The following is a 26203-nucleotide window of genomic DNA, read 5'->3' as shown; positions in this document are numbered from 1 at the left end:
AAACTTTTTCTGTACATCCCGTGTGACTGATTGATTTGATTTGAGAAGAAACGGTGTAGCATAGACTACAGAGGTGGGAAGTAACTAAGTACATTTACTCAAGAACTGTACTCCAGTAAAATGTTGAGGTAAATGTACTTTACTAGAGTATTTCCATTTAATGCTACTTGATACTTCTACTCCACTACATTTATTAAACAGCTTTAGCTACAAAATGCATATCTTAAAATTAAACTAATGGACGAACTGTTTAAAGGGGGGGTAGGTCATTTCAGAGAAACCAGCTCGACTGCGCTAGAATTAGAAAATACACAGCCGGAACAAATCTGCCACTTCCTCACAGAGCCCCTCCTCCAACACACACGAACGCGCACATGACCAATGAGGGCACGAGGTAAGTTTGTGCACAGATGGAAGGCTGACAGGCAGGTAGGCCATCCAGTTACTTTAGCCGGGCCGGCTCAGATGATTGGTCGTGCTTTTTACAGCGCTACGGCTTCCACAGATGATGTTTTTTATGGATTTTTTGTCAAAGCACTTAAGATATTCATTGCTATCGGGATGTTAAGAGCATTCCATGGAATATAACAAGTGTATCTCGAGCCGGTTTCTCAAACTTACCTACTCCACCTTTAATTCACAGAAGAGTCAAATTATTAAAATATTTCACAAAAGGTCAATCAGAACTTTTTTTGTCTACAACAGTAAAATGCTACTTGATGCAACAATATTATCTAGGAATGTCACATGTACATTTTAAGTACATTTAGCTGATAATAGTTTTGTACTTTCACTGAGTTATGTGAGATTCTAAATGCAGCACTTTTACTTGAAATTAGTATTTTGACAATATTGTATTAGTGCTACTACTTAAAGTGAACCTATCATAATATATTTGAAACATATATTGTAGGGCCATGCCTATATCAAGTATATAAATAAACTATTTTTCTTAGCGGATGCATGTCAATTTAAATCAATACAACTATTTTTTAAATCCATAAAATCATTTTCTAAATCCATAAAATCATTTTCTAAATCCATAAAAGCATTTCAATTCATATTGGGAGTCATATCGTTACTTTGTTGAGAATATGGCCATGAAAAGAACACCGACATGCCGATCTAGATCCCTCCGCTTGGCGTCGGGCTCCTGATCAGCCTGTCGGTGTTCTTTTCCCCATAATGACCGCGTCGCTGCACATTATCCCTTATATGATTATATAGAGTCATTATTCATTTGTTTTAAAGCATGAGGCGCAAACGCTTGCCTCGGGGAGGGAGAAAAAGAGCCACAGCGGAGAATAAACAGAAGGGCAACCATGGCAACCATGCAAGGGAAGTCTTCTTCGCTGCTTTTGTGGCAGACTACAGCGCCACTTACAGGCCTGGCATATGTACTACAGCGTCTCCAGCGCTTTCAAGCGGCAATGGCCGGCCGTGGCCCAACCTCTCATTCCCCTGATAGGTGGAGAATTGACCAATAGCCGTAGCACCACTTTACTGACATCAGTAAAGTGTTCAAATCTGGATCAGTCTGTATCAGATCCGTTGCAGCCCCTTTTTTAGAGATTTGGGTATGGAGGAAAAGAGAGAGGGTTGTGTTTTCTGACACTTGGTGAGTTCCCTGGAACACCGGGGACACATCTTCATGCATAAAAGACGTACAAGAGTGCATTTTGCATGATAGCTCCCCTTTAAGTAAAGCACCTGAATACAATTGATAGACTCCAAATTCAGATTCTCTTTCTTTGGATTCTATAAACACAAGCCAGTGGATAAACTCATTATACCCTGCTGGCCAAACTGTTTTTGTATTTGCTGATGAAATGTGTCAGTTGTCAATGCTTCTTCTCCCCAATGGGACTTGGTTTCATCCTCTTCTTTTTTTCTTTACAACCCAGGCAATGGAGAGTAAGCTCCTGGTGGGGGGGAAGAACATTGTGGATCACACCAATGAGCAACAGAAAATGCTGGAGCTGAAGAGGCAGGAAATCACGGAGCAGGTACACCACATCCCCGTAATATGAGTTACGCTTTCAGTAAGCAATGCCTTGAAGGTCACATTTCAGTCAGCAATGTATTGCTGCTAACAGGAAAGCTGTTTTTTTGCTGGGGGAGGGGGACAAATGCATAAAGATAGTTTATTTTGTACTTATAACAGCAAAACAGAACCTCCCTGCTGGGGCCTGAGGTATCACTCACGTTGCCCACTGACAAAGCTATGTATTGGGCCAGAGTGCCTTTTTTGGAGAGTTGAAAGGGGGAGACCGAGGGGAGGACATTGCCTGAAACGTTTGGCTTACTCAGCAGCAGTCAGCGCTGACAAGTTTGGTCAACTTTTGTTAATTTGAGATATAAGAACGTTTTAAAACTATTTTTTCAAAGGTTTCATTGTCATATGCACAAAAGCTACAGTGTAGTTATGGGAATGAAACACTTAAGTCCCAGGCTCCTTCAATAATGCTACTTGAATATATGAGTGCAAAAGAAACAGAGTAGAATTAAAATAGTGCAAGAGAATGTTTGAAGTGACCAATGTACAAGTACATGTGTAAGAAGTACACTGTTTACATGTAAAGTAGAAAAAGAAGAGCAAAAACAGAACTTCAAATGTATAATCTTCCCTTTGTGCTGAACCTTCTGGGGTGAAGGTCTGGTACACAAACCAAATACACAAACTGTTACACGATGGGAATGAATGCTGTCAGGATGAGATGAAATCATTTCTGATGCTTTGTGGGCACCAGGTGTAGACTGCGAGACTTGGGTCACTATTTTCTGTCCCAGATACACTGCTTAGATCTAAAACAACACATCCGTGTCTTCATCCTGTTGGGAGCGTCCTCAGATGCTTTCATGGAATCAGACAGAATAAAACCAGTGCCACTTAAAAATAGCACCAATCGTTTTTTGGGCAAAATATACTGCTGCTTTAATCTATGGCAGGAAAGAGAACGGCAAGGGGAGGGGGTTATAGAGCAGGAGGTCAGCAGGTCAGAGTTCAGGACGTACAGATGGTGCTAATGGTGCTAATGCTTCAGTGAAACAATGAGGTAAATGCTGTAAGAAGATATCAACAGAGCCTGTAGAGAACAAGTATCAAATCAGGTTTAAGAGTCAGGGTAGGGTTTAAGGACATCTTGCCCGAACAACGAATATAGATTTTCAAGTGTAATCTATCATTAAAGATCGAAAAACCCAGGCGTGTGCTTATCTCTAACAATCAAAGGAAATGAACTGGTATGTCATGAAGAATAGGGCCCAGGCTCAACATCAGACTTATTGTTTGACAATTTGAAAGTCCGTTGACAGTAAGCCTAGGAAATCCTATTATTTGCTAATGTAGCTTTAGCATTTGGATGTTAGTAGCAATTTCCCATCCCTTGTGTGTCTGTAGTCCTTATAATCAGACCCACTTCTTGCATTATGGGCCCTGTAGGGCATTACATTGGATGAGGAACATTTTACCTGACACTATCAAGCTTAACTGATGTGTGTCCCACATGTGTGAACGTGTGTGTGTTTGTTGGTTCCCAGAAACGGCGAGAGCGGGAGATGCAGCAGCAGATGGAGAGTCGAGACGAGGAGACTCTGGAGCTGAAGGAGACGTACAGTTCTCTGCAGCAGGAGGTCGACATCAAAACCAAGAAGCTGAAGAAGGTAGCAGCTCCAAGCTTTCATGGCTGTCCTGCTTCTTTGAGCTGTTAACAATCAATATATTAGTACATAAAAGGAGCACTTCTTGTAATGGTACCGCATGGCTATAACGTTTTAAAAACCTGGCGCTCAGAACTTGTGAGGCTTTATATATCTGTTGATAAAATGCTTTGCAAGTATATATGACAGGTTGTATTTCAAATCAAGCAAGAATACCCCATAGGCTTTGTTGCTTGATTTGGATATTCCATTTTTAAGGCTGGATTAATTTACCAAGTCTGAATATTATAAAATACTTTTTCCATCATGGTTAATGGACCCTGGCTTCCTGTCTCCTTCTCTGTCCTCCAGCTGTTTGCCAAGCTGCAGGCAGTGAAGGCAGAGATCCACGACATCCAGGAGGCGCACATCAACGAGCGGCAGGAGCTGGAACAGACCCAGAACGAGCTCACCCGAGACCTCAAACTCAAGTACGCAGTCTGCATATCACTATGGCTGCCCTCGACTAAAAATGTTTCTCGTCGATTAGTCGACTAATCGTCGCACGTTTATGATAAATTATGATTATAAATATATCTTTTTTAATTATAATTGTTTTCTCCCCAAATGGCTGATAAAGAGCGTTATTATAACAGCATGGTACGTTGTGCTTCACATCAAATATAAACAGGGATGCAAACTTGTCACCTTTCGGCGAAATTCGCCGTTTTGAATCCAGTGTGTGATTCATGTAGATCTGCAATAAAAATATTTTTGGGGTATGGGGGGGGGGTCTTACCCGTAGGTAATGTAGCTGCTGAAGCTAGACCATCATCGCGGCTGGCAGATTACTTTACTATTCTTTCCTAAACAATCAAACATTGTACACAGATATATTGGTGCTTGGGATTATTGGCCCCAGAAAGAACCTTGAAAAAGAACATGTGTGTGTGTTAGTGAGGGGAAGTGTATGTGTGTGTGTGTGTGTGTGCGTGCTGATAAGCAGAGGCGTATGTGTGTGTGTTGCTGATATCTGGGTCAAGGAGTTTATGTGTGTGTGCTGGAGACAGGGGGTGTATGTGTGTGTGTTGCTGATATCTGGGTCAAGGAGTTTATGTGTGTGTGCTGGAGACAGGGGGTGTATGTGTGTGTGTTGGCGATATCTGCCTTATGGAGTGTAGGTAAGAAGGTTTATATATATATAGGATTACTTCAAAACAGTCCCAAATAATACATGTTCACTTCAATACAGTTCAAGATAATACCTGTTTACTTTAATACAGTTTAGAACAATATCTGGGTGCTTTACTAGCTAGCATACATTGTCACTATCTGCTAACGTTAGCTTTAGCCTTCGTTTTCTAATAGTTTTTTTCATAGGCTATAAACAGAGGTGGTATAAGTATAGATCTTGTACTTGAGTAAAAGTAGAAGTACTCAGATCTTGTACTTGAGTAAAAGTAGAAGTACTCAGATCTTGTACTTGAGTAAAAGTAGAAGTACTCAGATCTTGTACTTGAGTAAAAGTAGAAGTACTCAGATATTGTTCTTGAGTAAAAGTAGAAGTACTCAGATCTTGTACTTGAGTAATAGTAGAAGTACTCAGATCTTGTTCTTGAGTAAGAGTAGTAGTACTCAGATCTTGTACTTGAGTAAAAGTAGAAGTACTCAGATCTTGTACTTGAGTAAAAGTAGAAGTACTCAGATCTTGTACTTGAGTAAAAGTAGAAGTACTCAGATCTTGTACTTGAGTAAAAGTAGAAGTACTCAGATCTTGTACTTGAGTAAAAGTAGAAGTACTCAGATCTTGTACTTGAGTAAAAGTAGAAGTACTCAGATCTTGTACTTGAGTAAAAGTAGAAGTACTCAGATATTGTTCTTGAGTAAAAGTAGAAGTACTCAGATCTTGTACTTGAGTAAGAGTAGTAGTAGTACTCAGATCTTGTACTTGAGTAAAAGAAGTACTCAGATATTGTACTTGAGTAAAAGTAGAAGTACTCAGATCTTGTTCTTGAGTAAAAGTAGAAGTACTCAGATCTTGTACTTGAGTAAAAGTAGAAGTACTCAGATCTTGTTCTTGAGTAAAAGTAGAAGTACTCAGATCTTGTTCTTGAGTAAAAGTAGAAGTACTCAGATCTTGTACTTGAGTAATAGTAGAAGTACTCAGATCTTGTTCTTGAGTAAGAGTAGTAGTAGTACTCAGATCTTGTACTTGAGTAAAAGAAGTACTCAGATATTGTACTTGAGTAAAAGTAGAAGTACTCAGATCTTGTTCTTGAGTAAAAGTAGAAGTACTCAGATCTTGTACTTGAGTAAAAGTAGAAGTACTCAGATCTTGTTCTTGAGTAAAAGTAGAAGTACTCAGATCTTGTACTTGAGTAATAGTAGAAGTACTCAGATCTTGTTCTTGAGTAAGAGTAGTAGTACTCAGATCTTGTTCTTGAGTAAAAGTAGAAGTACTCAGATCTTGTACTTGAGTAAAAGTAGAAGTACTCAGATCTTGTACTTGAGTAAAAGTAGAAGTACTCAGATATTGTTCTTGAGTAAAAGTAGAAGTACTCAGATCTTGTACTTGAGTAATAGTAGAAGTACTCAGATCTTGTTCTTGAGTAAGAGTAGTAGTACTCAGATCTTGTACTTGAGTAAAAGAAGTACTCAGATATTGTACTTGAGTAAAAGTAGAAGTACTCAGATCTTGTTCTTGAGTAAAAGTAGAAGTACTCAGATCTTGTACTTGAGTAAAAGTAGAAGTACTCAGATCTTGTTCTTGAGTAAAAGTAGAAGTACTCAGATCTTGTACTTGAGTAAAAGTAGAAGTACTCAGATCTTGTACTTGAGTAAAAGTAGAAGTACTCAGATCTTGTACTTGAGTAAAAGTAGAAGTACCAGAGTGCAGGAATACTCTGTTACAGTAAAGGTCCTGCATTCAAAATGTTACTCAAGTGAAAGTAGAAAAGTATTCTCATCAAAATATAGTGAAAGTAGCGACAGTAAAAGTATTCATTGTGCAGATTGGTCCATTTCAGAATAATATATATGCTATGTTTTATAATGATTGATCATGAAAGTGTTCTCAAAGCTGGTAAAGGTGCAGCTAGTTTGAATGACTTTGTATACTGCAGGGTAGCTGGTGGATTTACTCCAGGTGGAACTAAAGTCTGATTCAACACTTGATTATATTTCACATCATTCTTCCAGGTCTGTGAAGTAACTAAAGGTATTAAATACATGTAGTGGAGTAAAAGTACACCATGTACCTCTGAACTGTAGTGGAGTAGAAGTACACAGTACCATAACATGGAAATACTCAAGTAAAGTACAAGTATCTCAAAATTGTACTTAAAGGTGGGTAGGTAATTCACTTCAGATACACTTGTTGTTATATTCCATGGAATGCTCTTAACATCCCGATAGCAATGAATATCTGAAGTGCTTTGACAAAAAATACATAAAAAACATCATCTGTGGAAGCTGTAGTACTGTAAAAAGCACGACCAATCATCTGAGCCGGCCCGGCTAAAGTAACTGGATGGCCTACCTGCCTGTCAGCCTTCCATCTGTGCACAAACTTATCTCGTGCCCTCATTGGTCATGTGCGCGTTCGTGTGTGTTGGAGGAGGGGCTCTGTGAGGAAGTCTGGCGGAAGAGGCAGATTTTTTTCGGCTGCGTAGTTTCAAATTCTAGCGCACTCGAGCTGGTTTCTCCATTCTTACCGACCCTACCTTTAAGTACAGTACTTGAGTAAATGTACTTAGTTACTTACAACACTGCTCATATTTAATCCGTATGAACCTGGAAAAAGAGGGACTTGATTTTCAGGAAACATTAACTGAATCTGAGGTTTATCTTATCCACCATTGCCTTTAGGTTAATATAGATACAATTACTGATTGTCTGTAAAAGCGTAGCTTACAGAAACAATCCCACTGATTTCTGGGTTTTGGTGTCTTTCAGCTAACATCCTGTTATTCCTCATTTTAAAGCCGATATTCCGTGGGGTCGGGGGGGGGCTTGGGTCCTTGTCACCTTTTTCATACCTGATGACTTTGCATCCCTGATAAAATAAAACTGTAATAATGAACCTTTGAAATCGAAATGAAATGTAGAGAGCGCATGAGTCACAGCGCACGGACGCAGCGGTATACATGAAAGCTTTATCGTTTTCTGAGGGCAGAATGATTATATTGTAACGTCTTGCTATAGGAACACAGGGAGGCTTTGTATGTCTTTTATCCGGGAGTTTATTAATAATCAGAATACCTTTATTACTCCCACAGAGGGGACATTTACGTTGTTACGTTTATATAACGATCACAGGTTAACCACGCCAAAATAATGAAATAACTCTGTTAAATCCTCACTCACATACTCCGTCAGCTCTCTCGTATTATTCTCTCTCTAGGAATCTCTCTCTTCACAGCTCCCTGTTTTGTTATGAAGCCAGCATTCAGGAAGCTGGGCTGTGATGGTGTGGATATGGAGGAGACTTTTTGCCTTTGTAGTTTGCATGTCACCTTGTGGGACTCGTCCTTTACTCGCTCAGAAAGATCCACACTTTGGATTTCCTGCTCGACCAAATTAACTTAAAGGGATAGTGGAAATGGAACCTCAAATAGTTTCGTTTTAACTTATATACAAGCATAATTACGTACCAAAACAATCACACCTGATTAAAAAAATATAATAATTGCCTTACGCATGTTAGAAGCACTTTATTGCAGCTTCCCCGAAGTTTTTTAGAAACGAAATGTTCGACTCAGCCAAACCGGAAGTGACGAAAACTTAGGAAGACGATACGATAACAAACCATGGCGTCTATGCAGAATGAACGTGGAAGGGCAAATATACCAGACAAAGAAGAAGGATTGTACGAGGTATCCAGTGATGATAGCGAGTCAGAAACATCCTCTCGGCTTTCCTACGAAAATGTCGTTTTAGGAACTGAATCTGAATCCGGTTCAGTAAGCAACGATGGTGACAATATTGAGCCAGACGATGGACCATTACGTCCTTATTTGTTCGAGCCCGAGGTGATGGTTCACGGCATGGGCAATGGCGAGGATGACCAGGACCAGGCGCCAGATGATGCACCCCTACGCACAAATAATCTTGACTGGTAGGTCCCTAAGCATAGCTCACGCATCTTAAGATCACCTGTAGCCTTTACAAATATTAATCATTGTTAACCAGTTAAGCCCGAAGGTCCCCCCAGTGGACCCCTCCCACAGTTTTTTCTCTCTCACATGTCTCAGGGCTTCTTAACATTTATGAAACTATTAATGTTTCATACCCTTTTAAAGGTAAGAAACTCCGCTAACTGACAATAAGAACAATTGTTAGCTAGAAAAAACACAAGAGTAATACCAAGCCTTTGAATTAGCATTGAGCGAAACAATGCTAACTAATGCTAACGCTTTTTTACACACAACACACGGTAGAAATGCCCTTATTACTATCTTAACTACACAAACAAGATATACGATTTAAAGCTGACACTCCACAGATTCCACACATGTAATCTCATCACTGTAAGACCTCGAATTCCTGGAGCTATCAGCCAGAAAAGAGAAAGTAAACAACATCCGGTTCCAAAAATATTACAATAATTACGTCTTACCTTTTTTGATTTGTGATCAAAAGTTGTGTTCAACGGAATAAAAACGCATCTCAAGGTTAATCCAATGTCGTTGTGTCACGTAGAATTATTACGATACGCCATTCTCTGCATTTGCTGTCGCACTACAGCCATACAAAACACATCTATTCACCATAATAAAGGTCGGCTATTCACATGCAAATGCTATTGAATGTCCGCCATTGTTTGTGCCCGTCTTCCTATGCTCTCGTCATCACCCGAAGATTCCCGACGATTCCCGAAGTATTTCGTTTCATTGAGAGGGCGCAGTAAAATTGAAAATAAAATGAAACTAGGCGCATGAAATTAAAAAAAATTGTTTATTATGCTTATTTTTAATAAAAATACATAAGTTAAACCCAAAATTCGCGGATTTCCACTATCCCTTTAATGACCAGGCTCCGCTCGGAAAGAAGTCTGAGCGGGTTTCCGGCTGACGCTCATAGCACATGCAGCGCACAGATGGAGCTTCTTTTTTTTTTTATAGGGTTAGGGTTATATAATCGACTAATGAAAAATTGCTCGATTAAGACTAGGGATTAGTGGGATATTAGGGGGCAGCCCTGCATATCACACTGTCGGCCTGGCAGGAGGAAACTGAAGCAACTTACTCAATAAATCAATCGTTAGACACAATATATAGATTTTAACATGATTTCATTGATTTGAAAATTATCGTATTACAGCGATGAGACAAAATAATACAGCTCCTCTGCGCACCAACGGCTGGAACTGCGGCGACAGCAACGTAACTTAAAATGTTCAGTTTCTGTTCCATTGACCAGTCTTTAAGCACGGCCAGAGCTCATATTGTGTTTCCTTTAGTGTTTACTTCCTGTCTGTCTTCTTCTGCCGTTCCCTTTAGTGTTTACTTCCTGTCTGTCTTCTTCTGCTGTTCCCTTTAGTGTTTACTTCCTGTCTGTCTTCTTCTGCCGTTCCCTTTAGTGTTTACTTCCTGTCTGTCTTCTTCTGCCGTTCCCTTTAGTGTTTACTTCCTGTCTGTCTTCTTCTGCCGTTCCCTTTAGTGTTTACTTTCTGTCTGTCTTCTTCTGCCGTTCCTTTTAGTGTGTTTACTTCCTTTCTGTCTTCTTCTGCCGTTCCCTTTATAGACCCTCCAGAAAAATGCGGGCAAAAATCCTTGATCATGCGATTAAACATGCAGCGTTTTTATGTGATTTTATGCGGTGAAATTGCGGGAAGTTGCTAATTATGCAAAAAGTTGCAAAATATGCGGGAAGCGGAAAAAAGGTGATTCTTCTCCCACACCCTGTTACTAGGCTACTACTGAATGAAAGGGAGCCCTTTTAAAGAGTTTTAAAGATTTAAAGAGAATAGATTTTTTTTTTTATATTGGGCTGTCTTATTTATTTATTCTCTCTCACACACAACCTGCCACTAACGTTAAACCCCTTTACTATTCAATTAAACACATTCAATGTTTATTTATTGTAAAAGCAATTGGGCTATTTTAATCACACTCTCTCTCACACACACACACTCACACTTCTCCGCCTCATTCTGTTTTCATTTACTTGTTCGTTATCTGACCAGCTTCAATCTTGTAGGCTACTCACCTCGTTTCTTGTAGCCCTCGAAAGGGTTGATGCCTCGGTGAACGTGAGTTGTTTGGCTTTCTTGTCCGCAGCAGCAGAAAGCATTTTCGAATGTTTGAATGAATCGAAGTGGGTCGTCACCGTCGATTTTCTCTTAGAATAGTTTTCCCCCACTTTCGTGCAAGACATCGGGGTACTGCTTTGCCCGGTCTTTAGCAGAAATGTTCGTCGGTAAATGAGATGGATTAGATTTTTTCATCTTGGAAAACACTCTACGGTGTTGTTTACCTTCTGTGATGACGTCGCATCATCATCATCACTACTTCACGTCAAGACGAGTTAACTTTTTTTTTTCTCAACTTTGTGTGGAAAAATACGGGGATTATGCGCCCTTTTAATAAATATGCGCCCTTTTAAAAATCTGCGCCATTTTGCTGATTATGCGGTAAATTATGCGATCGCATAATCGCGTTTTTCTGGAGGGTCTTTAGTGTTTACTTCCTGTCTGTCTTCTTCTGCCGTTCCCTTTAGTGTTTACTTCCTGTCTGTCTTCTTTTGATGATTCCTTTGTCCTCCAGCTCTCTGTCTTTTAACCTCTTTCCTTCTGTTGTGCTGTTATCTTGTTCTCGTTTTCTTCGGATGACTAAAGATTCCTAACCTTTACATTTGTTAAAGTGTATATTCAAAAAACGATTTCATGGTGTTTTCTGATGAAGGAAAAATATATTTGTTTGGGCCCCAGCTGAAGTGTACCAGACTTTTTTCCGTGGATTTTTACGACTTAACATATAATCAATACTCCAATAATCAGAGCGTCCTAATCAACGGTCTGCTATTGAAAGAGAGCAGATGTCCAAATTGAGCAGAATAGAGCATTCAACGTGCTAACGTTTTAATAAACCATATAAAGGAGGAAATGGTTTTCCAGTAAGACTTCAGTTATACTGACACCAGATACTTTTTAAATATATTTGAATGATTAGTAAATGTGAATCGAAAATATTATTTGACACCACAGCCTTCCTTCTTTAGTGAAATAAATAATACAGAGTCACAGACTGAGCTGCTGTGTGTCTATTCTGTTTCACCTGAACACTTCCTGTTCTGTCTGTCTGTGTGTGACGGCGTCTCATTGCTCCTTTGTTCGTCTTTTAGGCATCTGATCATCGAGAACTTCATTCCCTTAGAGGAAAAGAACAAAATAGTCCACAGGGCTTACTTTGATGAAGAGGATGAATACTGGAAAACAAAGCCAATCACACGTCTAGAGGAGTAAGTCACACAGAATCATAACAAAACTCACCTTTCCCACCGTGCTGTATGCAGCGTCTCATCGTGTGTGTGTGTGTGTGTGTGTGTGTGTGTGTGTGTGTGTGTGTGTGTGTGTGTGTGTGTGTGTGTGTGTGTGTGTGTGTGTGTGTGTGTGTGTGTGTGTGTGTGTGTGTGTGTGTGTGTGTGTGTGTGTGTGTGTGTGTGTGTGTGTGTGTGTGTGTGTGTGTGTGTGTGTGTGTGTGTGTGTGTGTGTGTGTGTGTGTGTGTGTGTGTGTGTGTGTGTGTGTGTGTGTGTGTGTGTGTGTGTGTGTGTGTGTGTGTGTGTGTGTGTGTGTGTGTGTGTGTGTGTGTGTGTGTGTGTGTCAGTGACCAGCAGATGATGACCCGGCCTCTGTCTGCAGTGGGCTACAGGAGGCCTCTCAGTCACCACGCTCGCAAGTCCATGATGATGAGGCCGGACATGAGATACAAAGTAAGCTCCCCTTCACACCACTGGTGACTGGGCATGTGTCCACACTTAAACCTCCAGAGAACATTTATATATGAATCACAGACTCCTTGGTTCTGCACTGCTTATCCTCTTCCACTGAGCTTGGATGCACTGAAGACACCATACACAAAGCCAACAATGCAGAATTAACAGTGTAGGTATAAGAAGGCAAGTTGATTTAAACAGCCCATTTGAAAACAAGGAGATTCCTAGTGCTTTACCAGACACATTCATAGCATTAAGATAAAGTGCAACAGAAACATGTTCTAAAAATGACATTTGAAAACAGTCATATAAAAGCCAAGAGAATAGAGATGAAATCTAGCTCAAATAGAATACCACAGGTTTAAAAAGGAAGACAAGTTACAGTGCGGTGTAAGATATGAGTACTTATTTGATTTAAGAAAAGGCAGCAGCAAAAAGGAAAGTCTCGAGAAAGTTCTGAAACATGTAATCACTGATTTGTTAAATGCACTAACTAAGTTCTTGTATTGGACCATAATGCCCTGGGGATGTGTCTGTTTTGGGCATTGTAATTAAATACAACAATTAAGTAATTATGTATTGATCCATAAGGATTATAAGATGCACAGGAATAAAGAATGTACACTAGGTATCATGGTTAGGATTTCCCCAATTAAGCTAATATAAGGGATAGTTTGAATTGTTTGTATTGGGGTTGTATACAAACAACCCCAAACAGCCCTTTCTAACAGGAAACTAAAGCCGTTATCTCTGCTCTCTTCAGGTTCCATTTACAGAAACAGTCATTTGAGTTTAAGAACATGGGAGTTGCTGGCCTGCCTCAATGAGTTATATAGTTTGTGTTATTGTGTGACTTTGCTGGGCTGTGGTAGACCATCAACTCCTGTGTTCTGTAAGCATGCATCATTTTCAATACTTAAATGTAATATGTGCATCTGTACTAGGGCTGCTCGATTATGGCAAAAATCATAATCTCGATTATTTGGGTCAATAATTTATATCACGATTATTAAAAACGCTTCTCCATTTACTTTGAAAACATCAATTTATTGGAGAAAAAAAATGTGAACAGTATGTTTTTAACAGTTGATTACCCTGAACTTTAAGTATAATTCAACTGAAAAACCAATAAAAAGACAATTTAATAATAAAAAATTTAAAAAAGTAATAATAATAATTTTTAAAAAAAAATCGTTTTATTTAGATTACGTTGTTTTCGTAATCGTTGCAAGCCATAATCGTAATTGCGATTTAAAATACGATGAATTGAGCAGCCCTAATTTGTACGTACAGTGGGGCAAAAAAGTATTTAGTCAGCCACCAATTGTGCAAGTTCTCCCACTTAAAAAGACGAGAGGCCTGTAATTTTCATCCTAGGTATACCTCAACTATGAGAGACAGAATGAGAAAAACAAATCCAGAAAATCACATCGTCTGATTTTTAAAGAATGTATTTGCAAATTATGGTGGAAAATAAGTATTTGGTCAATAACAAAAGTTCATCTCAATACTTTGTTATATACCCTTTGTTGGCAATGACAGAGGTCAAACGTTTTCTGTAAGTCTTCACAAGGTTTTCACACACTGTTGCTGGTATTTTGGCCCATTCCTCCATGCAGATCTCCTCTAGAGCAGTGATGTTTTGGGGCTGTCGCTGGGCAACACGGACTTTCAACTCCCTCCAAAGATTTTCTATGGGGTTGAGATCTGGAGACTGGCTAGGCCACTCCAGGACCTTGAAATGCTTCTTACGAAGCCACTCCTTCGTTGCCCGGGCGGTGTGTTTGGGATCATTGTCATGCTGAAAGACCCAGCCACGTTTCATCTTCAATGCCCTTGCTGATGGAAGGAGGTTGTCACTCAAAATCTCACGGCCCCATTAATTATTTCCTTTACACGGATCAGTCGTCCTGGTCCCTTTGCAGAAAAACAGCCCCAAAGCATGATGTTTCCACCCCCATGTTTCACAGTAGGTATGGTGTTCTTTGGATGCAACTCAGCATTCGTTCTCCTCCAAACACGTCTAGTTGAGTTTTAACCAAAAAGTTCTATTTTGGTTTCATCTGACCATATGACATTCTCCCAATCCTCTTCTGGATCATCTAAATGCTCTCTAGCAAACTTCAGATGGGCCTGGACATGTACTGGCTTAAGCAGGGGGACACGTCTGGCACTGCAGGATTTGAGTCCCTGGCGACGTAGTGTGTTACTGATGGTAGCCTTTGTTACTTTGGTCCCAGCTCTCTGCAGGTCATTGACTAGGTCCCCCCGTGTGGTTCTGGGATTTTTGCTCACCGTTCTTGTGATCATTTTGACCCCACGGGGTGAGATCTTGCATGGAGCCCCAGATCGAGGGAGATTATCAGTGGTCTTGTATGTCTTCCATTTTCTAATAATTGCTCCCACAGTTGATTTCTTCACACCAAGCTGCTTACCTATTGCAGATTCAGTCTTCCCAGCCTGGTGCAGGTCTACAATTGTGTTTCTGGTGTCCTTTGACAGCTCTTTGGTCATAGTGGAGTTTGGAGTGTGACTGTTTGAGGTTGTGGACAGGTGTCTTTTATACTGATAACGAGTTCAAACAAGTGCCATTAATACAGTTAACGAGTGGAGGACAGAGGAGGCTCTTAAAGAAGAAGTTACAGGTCTGTGAGAGCCAGAAATCTTGTTTGTTTGTAGGTGACCAAATACTTATTTTACCGAGGAATTTACCAATTAATTCATTACAAATCCTACAATGTGATTTCCTGGATTCTTTTCCCCCATTCTGTCTCTCATAGTTGAAGTGTACCTAGGATGAAAATTACAGGCCTCTCTCATCTTTTTAAGTGGGAGAACTTGCACAATTGGTGGCTGACTAAATACTTGTTTGCCCCACTGTATATCAAATCAAGTTTTATTTATATAGCACATTTATAAACGATTTTTGGTCGAGCCAAAGTGCTGTACACATATAATAAAAATAGCCTACAGTAGAGACACTTTACAGCTAATACAATAGCACAGATTGTTCAGAATATCAGTATGAGAAAAAAAAAAAAAAATGCTTGTCAGTGGTGTTGAAACAGATGTTCATCTCCATGCTCCTTGTATTGACTGGCTCCTGCTCTGTCTCCAGGCTGAGAACATCATGGTGCTGGACATGGACCTGCCTGCCCGCACCACTAAAGAGTACCAGGAGCCCGTTATCGCCCCCAAGGTGGCGGCGGCTCTGGAGAGCGCTCTGCGGGACGAGGATGAGATCCAGGTGGATGCCTCGGGCTTCCACAGCAGCTTGGGATCAACCCCCCCCACCAGCGGCAGCCTCAAGAAGCCAAAGTCTGGGTAAGGAACACCGGCACCACCAGGTCAATGAATGTTCATGTGCATGTACATGGTGACACTGTTTCAAGATTCAGTGGCTTAATTGTCACAATAGCTACAGTGTAGATCAGGGGTTGGGAACCTGCGGCCCCCGGGCCGTATGCGAGACAATTTGGTACGGCCCTTGAGGTAATTTATGTACACACGCAAAAAAGAAAAAATTAAAGAAATCTAGACCGCAAAAAAAATTAAACAAGCGAGTGCCTGTTTTTCCTGGCCACGGTCAGGGTCCTTGAATACAACACGATTCTAACGTGTCATCACGCAGGCATGAAAATCACTCACCTTTCGGCGAAATTCGCCGTTTTGAATCCAAAATAGGTCGTTTGTGTGATTCATGTAGATCTGCAATAAAAATATTTTTGGTGTATGGGGGGGTCTGGGACCCGGAGTAATCTGCGGCCGCGAGCTGTTATGTGCCGTCATGACACGCATGGTGTTCTTTTTTTATATATTATAATGCAGCGCGAGCTGTGTGCTCGAGTCTTCCTGCCTGTCGGCTCTGCTGCTCCGCGATGATGGTCTAGCTTCAGCAGCCACATTACCTACGGGTGCGTTCGTTAATATTAACTGCGGTCCGGAGTCACTGTGGTACAGACTGGACCGCTGGTGAACAGCTGTTAGAACGGGCCGTTCAGGTGTTCAGAGCAGAGCTCCCTGTCGGAGCGCAGAGCGTGATGTACACTGAAAAGTTTTTCTGTCGCAATATTATCGTTGAGCTAGCTAACTAGCATACATTGTCACTATCTGCTAACGTTAGCTTTAGCCTTCGTTTTCTAATAGTTTTTTTTTCATAGGCTATAAACGGAGGTGGTATAAGTATAGATCTTGTACTTGAGTAAAAGTAGAAGCACTCAGATCTTGTACTAGAGTAAAAGTAGAAGTACTCAGATCTTGTATTTGATTAAAAGCAGAAATACTCAGATCTTGTACTTGAGTAAAAGTAGAAGTACTCAGATCTTGTACTTGATTAAAAGTAGAAGTACTCAGATCTTGTACTTGATTAAAAGCAGAAATACTCAGATCTTGTACTTGAGTAAAAGTAGAAGTACTCAGGTCTTGTACTTGAGTAAAAGTAGAAGTACGAGTGTAGGAATACTCTGTTAGTAAAAGTACTGCATTCAAAATGTTCCTCAAGTAAAAGTAGAAAAGTATTCTCATCAAAATATAGTGAAAGTAGCGACAGTAAAAGTAGTCGTTGTGCAGATTGGTCCATTTCAGAATAATATATATGATATGTTTTATAATGATTGATCATGAAAGTGTTCTCAAAGCTGGTAAAGGTGCAGCTAGTCTGAATGACTTTGTATACTGCAGGGTAGCTTGTGAATTTACTCCAGGTGGAACTAAAGTCTGATTTAACACTTGATTATATTTCACATCATTCATCCACATCTGTGAAGTAACTAAAGGGATTAAATACATGTAGTGGAGTCAAAGTACACCATTTACCTCTGAACTGTAGAGGAGAAGAAGAACAAAGTAGCAAAACATTGAAATACTTAAATAAAGTACAAGTATCTCAAAATTGTACCCAATAGGCTATAGTACTTGAGTTTATGAATTTAGTTACTTTACACCAGATGCCATAAAGATAGAAAGACTAAGCCTTGCACAGAGGCCTGACAATAGATTTTCAAAATGCTCAACAGTGCTGCCAAAATTATAAACTGACAGCTACACAATTAAAATAAATGCTTTTATATATTTCTATTAGATGTAACTCTTTAGCGTTTCTGTTATTATTAACACTGCTGCTTTAGTTGTTTTGACTGCTAAAATCCTCTGTTATTCCTCATTTTAAAGCCGATATTCCGTGGGGTCGGGGGGCTCGGGTCCTTGTCACCTTTTCCATACCTGATGAGTTTGCATCCCTGATAATACTTAGTAAGGAGGCCATAATATTTTTGACTCATGGCTGAAGTTAAGTTTCTCCAGCTCTCCCCAGGTTGGCAAAAAAATGCATCTCAAAATGCATCAGATTGATGCTTTAAAATATAGAATATTCAACATTTTCTTCCGGGGGAGCATGCCCCCGGACCCCCCTAGAGGGATAATATCCTTCTCACCTTTTTCCCCCCTGACCCGTTTTCATGCCTGATCACGTGGTATATGTCTCGTCTGACAGGGGTGTAGTGCTGACGGAGAGCACCGGAACGCTGCTCCGGCACTTCCAAAAATTGCATTACCCATAAGGAGCCGTACACATGCCGCAGTTTTTGCATGGCTGTGTCTTAGTTGAAAGCCCAGTGGTGATCTGTTCATCTGACATACTGATCATAAAGACAGTCAATAACTTTGTTGTTATTAGCATCTGGTTAGCTAGCTATGCTAACGAATATAAGAAGCTTTTTCTACAACCAGTGAGGTAAAGGCACATCTTTATATGATCATTATAGTTATAAAAAAATAAGAGAATAAAGTAAACAGGTATAAAATACTATATGACAGTAAAAAAAAGTTGTTATTAATAAACAAGAATACAGTTTAAAAGGGGAGTGATTTGTAAAATATCCATAAAGAAAAATAAATCTGCTTACAGTTCTGTTTCATATGGGTGTTGAGAGATGTGTCCATAGATCTCCTAATTTTGCTCTCAAAGTGCACCAGATTGATGATTTCAACTTCAACATTTAAAAAATAATCTTCCCGGGGGAGCATGCCCCCCGGACCCCCGTAGAGGAGGTTAGGTCCCCCCCCCACTTAAATCATGTCCACATGGATAGGAAACTAAATACATTTGCGCACATCTTGTGTCCACATCTTTCTATTTTGGTGGTCATGCCAAATGCATGCATACGCGAGTCATGGTGAAATATCTGGATTAAGAGGTTGCTTTTTCTTTGCACAACATGAAAGAAAGGCGAAATGAATGGGCTGTGATTTTAGTATTTTTAAGCAGAGGTCAATAATTTGTACGGCCCTTTGAGGATGTTGGAAATGTAAATGGCCCTTGAGAGTAAAAAGGTTCCCCACCCCTGGTGTAGATGGTGGCATTACAAATCAGTCCCAGGGAGGGTTGGGTACCAAAAACCGCTTCGGATTCCAACGGTATCGTTTAGAAATCTTAATTTTGGTTCTGATTATTGACTCATGAGGAAATGTATCTTGCCGCTTCCTGTACTGTTGGACGGGGGAGGGGCGGGACATGGAGCGAGCACAGAACCAGGAGGAATAACAGTTGTGAGGACTCACTGTCACTCTGTCACACTCTCTCTCTCACTGTCACTCTCTCTCTGTCACTCTCTCACTGTCACTCTCTCTCGCTGTCACTCTCTCTCGCTGTCACTCTCTCTCACTGTCACTCTCACTGTCACTCTCTCTCGCTGTCACTCTCTCTCACTGTCACTCTCTCTCGCTGTCACTCTCTCTCGCTGTCACTCTCTCTCGCTGTCACTCTCTCTCGCTGTCACTCTCTCTCGCTGTCACTCTCTCTCGCTGTCACTCTCTCGCTGTCACTCTCTCTCGCTGTCACTCTCTCTCGCTGTCACTCTCTCTCGCTGTCACTCTCTCTCGCTGTCACTCTCTCTCGCTGTCACTCTCTCTCGCTGTCACTCTCTCTCGCTGTCACTCTCTCTCGCTGTCACTCTCTCTCACTGTCACTCTCTCTCTCACTCTCTCGCTGTCACTCTCTCTCTCGCTGTCACTCTCTCTCTCACTGTCACTCTCTCTCTCTCGCTGTCACTCTCTCTCTCGCTGTCACTCTCTCTCTCACTGTCACTCTCTCTCTCACTCTCTCACTGTCACTCTCTCTCTCGCTGTCACTCTCTCTCTCACTGTCACTCTCTCTCTCACTCTCTCACTGTCACTCTCTCTCTCGCTGTCACTCTCTCTCACTGTCGCTCTCTCTCTCTCGCTGTCACTCTCTCACTGTCACTCTCTCTCTCGCTGTCACTCTCTCTAGCTGTCAATCTCTCACTGTCACTCTCTCTCTCACTGGCACTCTCTCTCACTGTCACTCTCTCTCTCTCACTGTCACTCTCTCACTGTCACTCTCACTGTCACTCTCTCTCTCTCACTGTCACTCTCTCTCGCTGTCACTCTCTCACTGTCACTCGCTCACTCTCTCACTCTCTCTCTCACTGTCACTCTCTCTCGCTGTCACTCTCTCACTGTCACTCGCTCACTCTCTCACTCTCTCTCTCACTGTCACTCTGTCTCTCGCTGTCACTCTCTCTCTCACTGTCACTCTCTCACTCCCTCACTGTCACTCTCACTGTCACTCTCACTCTCTGTCACTGTCTCTCTCTCACTGTCACTCTCTCTCTCACTGTCACTCTGTCTCTCGCTGTCACTCTCTCTCTCACTGTCACTCTCTCTCTCACTCCCTCACCGTCACTATCTCTCACTCTCTCTCGCTGTCACTCTCTCTCGCTGTCTCTCTCTCTCGCTGTCACTCTCTCTCGCTGTCACTCTCTCACTGTCACTCTCTCTCTCTCACTGTCACTCTCTCTCTCTCACTCTCTCTCACTGTCACTCTCTCTCTCACTGTCACTGTCACTCTCTGCCACTCTCTCTCTCTCGCTGTCACACTGTCACTCTCTCTCACTCGCTGTCACTCTCTCACTCTGTCTCTTGCTGTCACTCTCATTCTCTCTCACTCTTGCTGTCACTCTCATTCTCTCTCACTCTCTCATTCTCTCTCACTGTCGCTCTCTCTCTCACTGTCACTATCTCTCTCTCTCTCACTGTCTCTCTCTCACTGTCACTCTCTCTCGCTCTCTCTCTCTCACTGTCTCTCTCTCACTGTCACTCTCTCTCACTGTCACTATCTCACTGTCACTCTCTCTCTCACTCTCTCTCACTGTCACTATCTCACTGTCACTCTCTCTCACTGTCACTATCTCACTGTCACTCTCTCTCACTGTCACTCTCTCTCTCACTCTCTCTGCCACTCTCTATCACTGTCACTCTCTCTCTCTTGCTGTCACTCTCATTCTCTCTCACTCTCTCGTTCTCTCTCACTGTCGCTCTCTCTCTCACTGTCACTCTCTCTCTCTCTCGCTCTCTCTGCCACTCTCTCACTGTGACTCTCTCTCACTCGCTGTCACTCTCTCACTCTGTCTCTTGCTGTCACTCTCATTCTCTCTCACTGTCACTCTCTCTCACTGTCACTCTCTCTCACTGTCACTCTCTCACTCGCTGTCACTCTCTCACTGTCACTCTCTCTCTCTCGCTGTCACTCTCTCGCTGTCACTCTCTCACTGTCACTCTCTCTCACTCTCTCACTGCCACTCTCACTCTCTCTGTCATTCTCTCTCTCACTGTCACTCTCTCTCACTCTCTCTCACTGTCACTCTCTCTCTCACTCTCTCTGCCACTCTATCACTGTCACTCTCTCTCGCTGTCACTGTCACTCTCTCTCTCACTCTCTCTGCCTCTCTCTATCACTGTCACTCTCTCTCTCTCGCTGTCACTCTCTCACTCGATGTTACTCTCTCACTGTCACTCTCTCTCACTCTCTCTCTCTTGCTGTCACTCTCATTCTCTCTCACTCTCTCATTCTCTCTCACTGTCGCTCTCTCTCTCTCACTGTCACTCTCTCTCTCACTGTCACTCTCTGCCTCTCTCTCGCTGTCACTCTCTCACTGTCACTCTCTCTCACTCGCTGTCACTCTCTCACTCTCTCTCTCTCGCTGTCACTCTCACTGTCACTCTCTCTCTCACTCTCTCTCTCACTCTCTCTGCCACTCTCTATCACTGTCACTCTCTCTCTCTCGCTGTCACTCTCTCACTCGATGTTACTCTCTCACTGTCACTCTCTCTCACTCTCTCTCTCTTGCTGTCACTCTCATTCTCTCTCACTCTCTCATTCTCTCTCACTGTCGCTCTCTCTCTCTCACTGTCACTCTCTGCCACTCTCTCTCTCTCGCTGTCACACTGTCACTCTCTCTCACTCGCTGTCACTCTCTCACTCTGTCTCTTGCTGTCACTCTCATTCTCTCTCACTCTCTCATTCTCTCTCACTGTCGCTCTCTCTCTCTCACTGTCACTATCTCTCTCACTGTCTCTCTCTCACTGTCACTCTCTCTCGCTCTCTCTCACTATCTCTCTCTCTCACTGTCTCTCTCTCACTGTCACTCTCTCTCACTGTCACTATCTCACTGTCACTCTCTCTCTCACTCTCTCTCACTATCTCACTGTCACTCTCTCTCACTGTCACTATCTCACTGTCACTCTCTCTCAATGTCACTATCTCTCTGTCACTCTCTCTCGCTGTCACTCTCATTCTCTCACTCTCCCTCTGGATCTGAGAACTTCTTTCAACACTGAATGCGAAATAGGTAAACTATGAACATGGAAATCGAATAAGATGAAACAGAATGTAAAGTTAAAGCATGTTCAGTGAAATAAAATCCTGCTCATTGTAGTAATATCAGGGTTCTTACGGCCATTAAAAACCTGGAAAAGTCATGGAAATTCAAAATGCAAATTCCAGGCCCTGGAAAAGTTATGGAAAACAATATTTTTCCCAATATTTTGGAAAAGTAATCGAAATGTAACTAAAGTTGCATCAAATATAATTTATATGTTATCTAATCGCCAAAATAGTAATACTATAATGATAATAAATACTGTATCATATAGTAATGAAACGTAAAATGGCATTTAACGGTCAAGGTTTTTTGCTGGTGAGAGATTTTAGTTGCTTTAGCGTGTAGAAGCTAGTAAGCCTATTTGATTTGTTTTAGATAGGCACAACATGTTTTCATATGCAGACCGTATTTTCCTGTTCCATGTTAAAATAAACAATTTTCAGTGGTACCGCTGAGAGAGTCATGGAAAATTAGGTAAAGATCATGGTGAAGTCATGGAAAAGTCATTGAAAATCATTGGTGAAAAAGTGTATGAACCCTGTAATATGTATTTACATACTACTGCTCATTGTAGTCATATGTATTTACATATGACTACAATGAGTAACAGTGATCTTTTCAGTGTTGAAAGAAGTTCTCAGATGACCTATTTAGGTGGACTGTAAACCGATGAAAGGCACATAGATAATATTATGACAACAAGCCTTTGAATCTTGAATCTACATAATGTGATTTGGGTAGAAATCCTATCATTCAGAGAATAATAATGTAACCTTATTAGGTGCAGGCTGTTCAACTGTAACTGTTATTCCAGTAATGTGATTAACCCCTGCTCTCTGTCACTCAGTCGACCCAGATCAGTAAAGAAGTCGAGCACCCCCACATCTCCGTTCAGCCCCTCCAGTCCAGGATCCCAGCTTTACCCACAATCCCGCGGCCTGGTGCCCAAGTGACATCATCCACAGCTCAAACCACCAACCTCTCCGGTGCACCTTCCACTTTGGGAGAAAGAATGATAAAATATGGGATTCTGCAAAAAACGTTAAAGACTATTGCTGCTTTGTAAGTTTGAACTGTAACCACACCACTATGAGCTGCTGCCCACCCCCCTGAGAGGAACAGCAGCAACGCATGAAGCCTCACATCACTAACTGCTTTACACCTCTGAAGTCTTATATATCAGTCACAATGTTCTTAATGTAGAGACAAATGGACCTGTGCACTTCTTCTCCCTACCTTCCCAGGTGTGTGCTGGGTGTTGTCGTCCTCTCTTACTGTATGTGTGAACATTAGTGCAAAGCATTGTGGGGTTAACGTACAGACACGTGGGTGTGTGTGTCCACGTATCTGTGTGTCTTCACTTGGTGTACGTCAAATTGCGCTGTCTTCTATTGTCAGAGCTCTGATAATGGAACATTAAGTCTTGTATGTGTTGTTTTTTGTCTTAAAGGAACACGTCAACATTTATGGGGAAAAAGTGTATTTGCGGAGTTAGACGGGACAAAGAATAATTACACCAGAGACAAAATATGCCTGTTTGGCAGTCTCGCTCATGGAGACGGCAAAAGTCAAGAGGCTCACAAAAAGCAGAACATGTTGTTTTCAAATATCTGTTTATTGGATGAAACAATTGAGGTTTTAATGATCAAATAGAAGGTGGGTCGAGCTAAGTGCTAGCCCTTCTTTTCGCTAATCACAAATGAAGTTTACCTCAAATGTTGAGTTGATTCTTTCACTGTGTGATTGTAAATGCACAGGCCAGAGAGTGCAGCACACTGCAGACCTCTGTCACAAGTTGCTGTTATCAGTAGATGCTGTTCTTCCCGGGCCACATGAGATAGATGGGGGGACGACGACGACATCCACACTCCCACTGCGGACACTTTCTGAGATTCAGGACATGGGAGCTGGCTGAGCAGATCAAGGCCTTCCTCTCCTCTCTGGGAGTGTGTCTCAGATTCATCAGGGTTCCACGGTGCCTTAATGTGTCCTTAATCTCTGCTCTTTTTATTTCAGGTGTGCACACTTTGTTCATTCCAGCGTCAGGAGATTGTTGTTAGCATAGCATTGCTGTTAGAAAGGGGTGCACTCATGACAGCCGTCAGCCTCTCCATGACTCTGGGAGGGGGCCACACTCCCTCTTAGTTTTTACCTCATCTAACACTAAAGATGCTTTTCTCAGTACTGTGGTCGAAACACTATGGATGTCTTCATAATACACAAATCATTCCGTTTGTTTGCCTGCAGGTGGACAATATGCAGTTTAACTCTGACTGTGAGGCTGCTGCTGTGCACGGTTCACTTCCCACCTCACATTTCAACAGGCCTGGATCATATGACAAAGAGACCTTCACAAATACTTGTTCAGTTGATAGTGTTTGTTTAAAGAAATACTTCACCCACATAATCATGATTACTCACCCTGTTACCTTGGCGAAAAGTGAACTGCCTGAACATAGAGAAAACAGAAGTCTTGATGAATTGAAGTAAATGGGACCACGTTTAACATGAGTCCAATTATATGAAAACAGCAGTTTACAGACTCTCACTCAACCAGTGAAGTATCATACAAGTCTAATTTATCCAGTTGTATGCTCACTGCTTCACACATGCATGCATTTTCACTAATACCTTACTTTTTTATACACTTTGGCATGCAACGTTTCCATTAGTTTTGCTGTTAAACTCAGCACCCATTCACTTCAATTCTTTAAGACCTTTCTCCAAAATCAAGTATTCACCCAAGGTAACGGGGTGAGTAGGCTAACTATAAAGATGAGAATTGTGTGGGTAAAGTATTTCTTTAAGAGCCATCCTGGTTATAAAAAATAGAAACTTAAACTAAAGATGATTTGTTGCTGTTTGACCTTTGACTGCACACCGTATGTATTTAGATATGTAATAATGAGTATAGACTTGTTGATAGGCAATCCTCAGTCACTTTTGCAGATATATAAAATTAATTCTAAAATGGGATCCCATATTGATAAAAATCTAACTTATAATCTTTCATTTTTATATACAGATGTAGATATAATTTTCTATTCAGTTTTCTTCTTCAATAGATATTTGTTTTATTTTTTGAGCTTTGTAATTTAATGTTGAAATGTCATTTGTTGTGTCATACATGTGTCTTCTTTTGTATTCAGCCAGGTACGGGCTTTGTTTGTCTGTGTATACATGCATATGGAAAGTGAAAGTGTGGCTCATCTGTGAGACACTGAGAACAGATGGATGTTCGTCACAGTTCCTTTATGTTACTGTTCATTTAACCTCACAAACATAATCATTAGAATAAGGCTTAACTGTTGTGACTGACATTGCAATGAATGCAGTATACCTGCCACATGACTTTAGCAAGCTTGAGTCAACACTTTGGTTGTGGGATTTTCATAATTCATATAGGAATTTGGTAAGCTGAATGTGAAATATATCCCATTGCTGCATCACTGGATCCAAACTCCATCAGAAGACTGGTGTTTTGAGAGGACCATGACGCTCCTCTCTGAGGCTGGCCATGTCTATACCTTGTTTAGTTTCTTCTGATTATTAAAGACAGTTCAATCATATGTTGTATGTCCTGTCTCTTTAGGTACTTTTACTATGTGAAATGATTCAACCTATTAACTTGTACGGTTTCTAGAGCATAGTTTGAGATGTGACACAAAATGAGTTTGCTTAAAGGGACCGGAGAACAAATAAATAAATACATATTTCTCCTCTTTTATTTTTTTTGTAGGGCTATAAAGAGCAACAACTTTTGTTTTTGATGTCACACCTCTTCTAATAGATAGGTTGTGTGTCACAAACACTGACAGAATGCTGAGAATCATTTATTTGTGTAAAAGAAAAAAACACTTAAAGAATGAAGTTAGGGGCGGCATGTGATTCGAAAATATTTGTCCAGGGACAAGTTCCAACTCATCTGAAATGGCACATTCCAACCCAT

General features: G+C 41.3%; 1 protein-coding gene across 2 annotated transcripts in view; it reads left to right on the top strand.

Annotated features, from left to right (window-relative positions):
- Positions 1-25823, top strand: part of kif3b (kinesin family member 3B) — a 28541-nt gene extending 2718 nt beyond the window's left edge. The window contains exons 2-9 of one of the 2 annotated variants that reach the window (XR_004567932.1): positions 1905-2006; positions 3541-3663; positions 4012-4130; positions 11983-12099; positions 12466-12571; positions 15693-15898; positions 23102-23316; positions 24502-25823. Coding sequence is in view for 1 of the 2 variants with exons in the window: in XM_034205038.1 (XP_034060929.1) it covers positions 1905-2006; positions 3541-3663; positions 4012-4130; positions 11983-12099; positions 12466-12571; positions 15693-15898; positions 23102-23207 (879 nt within the window). In the remaining variant the exon portion in view is untranslated. Of the gene's footprint in view, positions 1-1904; positions 2007-3540; positions 3664-4011; positions 4131-11982; positions 12100-12465; positions 12572-15692; positions 15899-23101 lie in introns of both variants that reach the window. The other variant, XM_034205038.1, reaches the window with a different exon arrangement.
- The last annotated feature ends 380 nt before the right edge of the window (positions 25824-26203 follow it).

This window comes from Gymnodraco acuticeps, unplaced genomic scaffold (genome assembly GCF_902827175.1).
Source record: "Gymnodraco acuticeps unplaced genomic scaffold, fGymAcu1.1, whole genome shotgun sequence".
In the NCBI taxonomy this organism is placed as follows: domain Eukaryota; kingdom Metazoa; phylum Chordata; class Actinopteri; order Perciformes; family Bathydraconidae; genus Gymnodraco; species Gymnodraco acuticeps.
Note: the sequence above shows the minus strand (reverse complement) of the source record. Positions and strands in the feature narration are given on the sequence as shown.